The 4,594-nt window shown below is 39.4% G+C and overlaps 1 protein-coding gene across 1 annotated transcript in view; it reads left to right on the top strand.

The window, feature by feature from the left end:
* Nucleotides 1–3,708, top strand: part of MKKS (McKusick-Kaufman syndrome) — a 10,104-nt gene extending 6,396 nt beyond the window's left edge. The window contains exon 4 of the mRNA XM_006870391.1: nucleotides 3,265–3,708. Coding sequence (XP_006870453.1) covers nucleotides 3,265–3,708 — 444 coding nt within the window. The remainder of the gene's footprint in view (nucleotides 1–3,264) is intronic.
* The last annotated feature ends 886 nt before the right edge of the window (nucleotides 3,709–4,594 follow it).

Consider the following 4,594-nt stretch of genomic DNA (forward strand, 5'->3'; position numbering starts at 1 on the left):
AGCCGCTGAAATTTACCAGTCCTTCCACAGAAGAAAGGTGAGGCTTTCTGCTGTTGTAAAGACTTACAGCCTTGGGAACACTATACAGAGTCACTATGAGTCAGAACTGACTCAGTGGCACACAACCACCACCACCATGTACATATATATGTAGAGTCCTGGTGTGCCACTGCAGGATAAACACTAAACTGCTAACCACAAGGTTTGTGGTTCAAACTCACCAGTTGCTCCTTGGCAACCTATGCAGGGTGTCTATGTATATATAATTATATATATTATATACTCATGTTGAAACTTGTTAAGTGCTGTCAAGTCGATTTTCACTAATAGTAAACTCTCTAGAGGGTTTCTGAAGAACAGCTGGTGAGTTTGAGCTGCTGGCCTTTTGGTTAGCTGTCCGTTGCTTTTCCTACAGTGTCACACAGGACTCCATGTTGAAATTTGTTGTGTTATTAAGTGCTGTTGAGTCGGTTCCAACTCATAGCAACACTGTATAGGATTTCCAATGTGGGTGTGAACTACCTCGTTGGACTCCTGGTATGGTGCTGCTATAGGATAAGCACCAGACTGAACCACAATGTCAGCGTTCAAACCCACCAGCTGCTCCTCAGAAACCCTATAAAGGGTCGCTATGAGTTAGAACTGACTCGATGCACTTAATATTACCACCACCTTGCAGTTAGCAGCTCCATGTTTAGCCTACAGCACCACACCAGGGCTTTCTTGAAACTAAAATGGGTGGTCTCTTATTAAAGAGCTCATCTGCTATGGAACAGTAATAATTGACGAACACAGTGGAAGTGTAAAACTGCTACAGATACTTTAGTACCTTCTGAATCATGAAGATAAGACTTAATATCATTTATTAAAGCATTCCAAGTATTAGATCCTGTTATAAGTTTTTAATTAACATCCATTTGTGGTATATATTAATTCTGTCAAATAGAATGTTTTGGATTAATTTAGGAAACTTCATTTCCTGACAGTTATCTGGTAAGTTTAGTTCATTACAGTTCTAATTACTTCATACATACTTACCTGCCTTATTTAAAAATGGATTTTAAAAGGTATAGGTGTTTTCCAAACATTTGCAGTTGATTCTTTGATTACACAGGTGTGTTATCAGTGACTTTGCAGATCTCTCCAGTGGGATGTGGGTGGGGTTGGAGAGAATGTAAACTTTTTAAATAGACATGCGCCATCCTGCTTCCTCAAATTATTTTAAGTTTATTGGAAGATACAGCTCCACTCCTGAAAAGTTTTTAGAACATTGGCATTATCGGTTGCCATCGAGTCAGCTCTGACTCACAGCGACTCCACTTACACGCATTGCCCAGTCCTGTGCCGGCCTCACAATTGTTGGTGTGCTCAAGTCCATTTTCTTCAAATACACATAAGAAAAAGTTAAATCTAGTAATGCTGAGCAGACAGAAGCATCCAAATTGGGTTGTGTGAACTAGAGAGGTTTTTAGAAGAGGGACAATGTGGAGTAGAATTTTGAAGACGAATAAAATGTTGAAGGTATAGAGGATTATGCTGTAGAGATTAACTCATTTGATTCAAACCTCCTGGCCAAAAAAGGTGGTCACTGCTTGTAAGTGGTTTGGATGTTGGTGTGGTTGTTGCTGTTAGGTGCCTTTGTGTTGGTACCAACTCATAGTGACCTTATTATACACGACTAAACAAAACCCTGCCCGGTCCTGGGCTATCCTCACAATCATTACTGCACTTGAACCCATTGCTGCAATGTATGTATTTATATGCATGTATGTATGTTGTTGTTGTCCTTGTTAAGTGCCGTTGAGTCAGTTCTGACTCACAGAGATCCTATGTAGGGTTTCTGAGGAGAGGCTGATAAGCTTGAACCGCCAACATTGCTGTTCAAAACAACCTGGAAGTCCAGCACGTTAACCCACAGCGCCACACCAGGTATATATGTATGTAAGGTCAGCGGTTCGAAACTACCAGCCGCTCTGCGGGAGAAAGATGAGGCTTTCTACTCCCGTAAAGATTTACACCCTTGGAAACCCTGTTCAGGGTTGCTATGGGTCGGAACCGACTCGACGGCACTTAACAACAACAACAAGAGTCCTGCTATGGCACTGTAGGATAGGCACTGGACTGCTAACCACAAGGTTGGTGGTTTAAAACCACCAGTTGCTCCTCAGAAATCCTGTACAGGGTTGTTATGAGTCGGAACTGACTTTACACCGCTTAACAACAACAGTATATGTATATAGAGATTGAGTCCTGGTGTGATGCTGTAGGATAAACCACCGGACCATACTGTCAGCTTTACCCACAAGGTCGGTGGTTCAAACCCACCAGTCACTCCTCAGAAACCCTATACAGGGTCGCTATGAGTCAGAACCAACTCTTCAGTACTTAACAACAACAATATCTATATGCTACATTTTTTCTTTCATAAAATTTTTGAGTTTTGTTGGCACTGTTGTTAAAGTGCTGGGCAGCTAACCAAAAGTTTGGCAATGTGAACTCACCAGTTGCCCCCAGGGAGAAAGACGTGGCTGTCTGTTTCCATAAAGCTTTGCAACCTTGGAAATTGTGGGGCAGCTCTACTCTATCCTACAGGGTCACTTGGGAGTTGAAATTGATGCAACAGCAGCGGGTTGGGTTTGGATATTAAGTTTTGAGGTTTCATTTTTTTCGAAAGGTAAAACAAAAAACAGTTTAAAGTCATAGTTCCTTTTCATTAACTCAAAATATTCATCTTTAAAACATTGCACATTCATGTTTCACATGTCCCTCAATGTTTTTTGTCTCATTAACAATAATATGTGTGTCTTCCTTTTAAACAAATCTCATTTTGTCAAGTATAAATAAGTACTCCCAAGTATAAGAAAGTACTTCATATGTGGTATTAGTTTTTACAAGACTTATTGTACTTGCATTATACCATGTTCATCAATTAAGAGGTACCGCTGGGTAGGCATTGAGAATGCGCTGGTGGTGTTGGATTGGTGCTGATTCATTTATTCTGATAACATGACTCCTATCGTACATTGTTACGATCACAGGATTAAGGGCCTGGCCAGCTGACCCTGATATGCCCACTAGCATCATGCTTCAGACCCCTAAGTAAATGAAAGTGAGAAGTAACTTCAGGAATAAGGTTTTAATCAAGTACTCTTATTTTTCAGGAACATTTTTACCCATGTCAGAAACATTTTCTGAATATTTTTACGTAAAGTAAATGATTTTATAGTATTACTTGCCCACTATGTGTTTTCAATTGCTCTTTAGATTCTTAATGAGCCAGGAAGTGTTCTCATCAGAGATGATGGACGTACTCAAACGGAACTTCAACTCATTGCTGAAGCATTTTGCCGAGCTCTAGAATCTCTTGCTGGCTGTCTGGAACATGATGGAGGTGACATTCTCACTGACATGAAGTATGGACACTGTTGGTCAGTTCAGTCAGATTCTCCCCCTGTTGCTAACTGGCCAGATCTGCTTTCTAGATGTGGCTGTGGCTTACACAGCAGCCAAGAACAACTCAGCTGGTCTTTCTTAAGAAATACTCATGATCCTTTTGTGCTACAAAGCTGCCTTCCACCTGAAGCTGGTAACTCAGCCAACAATCTGACCCTGGACTGTTATACTGCTAAGCTTAATGGCCTACAGTTAGCTGTGGAGACAGCCAATTTGATTTTGGACCTTGCATATGTCATTGAAGATAAAAATTGATGTAAGAGAAGAACATATTCATTGTTTTTAAAAATTGTTTTTAATCTAGCCAGGTGTCAACTAAGAAAAACATTGAATGTATCTCTTTTCTCTCAAAGGCCTGTTCTGCATGTTTGATGATTCATAAAGTTATCAATATCTTTACTTAAGGAAAAGGGTATAATTCTGGAATAAAAATGTCATAAAGTGAAAATAAATGTGCAACGTTTTTATTATAGTCATCTTAAGGAGTCCACAGATACTACCATATGTTATTTTAAATGTTTTTTAAATCATAATTGTTGTTATTTTGACATCATTCTGAGTATATTCAGAAATTTAAAAACATTCTTTGTCCATGCTTTAGCTTGGGGAGCGTGGTAGCTCCCTACAATAAGCACTGGACTTCAAAACAATCACAAGGTCCATGATTTGAGCCCACCAGCCATTCAGCGGTAGAATGATGTGACTTTCAGCTCCCACAAAGATTTTAAAAGCCTTGGATATGCTTACTATGGCTATATTCTATTTGGTAATCTTTTTTTTTTTTCATCTATGTCATCACGTTGGTTCTGACTCACAGCGACACTGTGTACAATAGAGCAAAACACAGCCCAGTCCTGCAGCATCCACACATTACTGTGGCTGAGCTGAGCCCATTGGTGCAAACACTCTGTCAATCCATCTTGAGGGTCTTCCCCTTGTTGCTGACCTTCTATTTTACCACGTATAGAATTATATTCCAATATGTACAAAGCATCTAGTACATATTGCCCAATCAAAAAAAATGTATTCAAACTTCACATTAAGTAAAATTTTTGTGTTCTCAAGCGTCCTTTATTTATATAGAATTGGTTTGCTAGCATTGCTACTTTATATCATAGTTCTTTATATTTTGTTATTTTTA

The sequence above is a fragment of the Chrysochloris asiatica genome, unplaced genomic scaffold (assembly GCF_000296735.1).
Source record: "Chrysochloris asiatica unplaced genomic scaffold, ChrAsi1.0 scaffold00141, whole genome shotgun sequence".
Lineage (NCBI taxonomy): Eukaryota > Metazoa > Chordata > Mammalia > Afrosoricida > Chrysochloridae > Chrysochloris > Chrysochloris asiatica.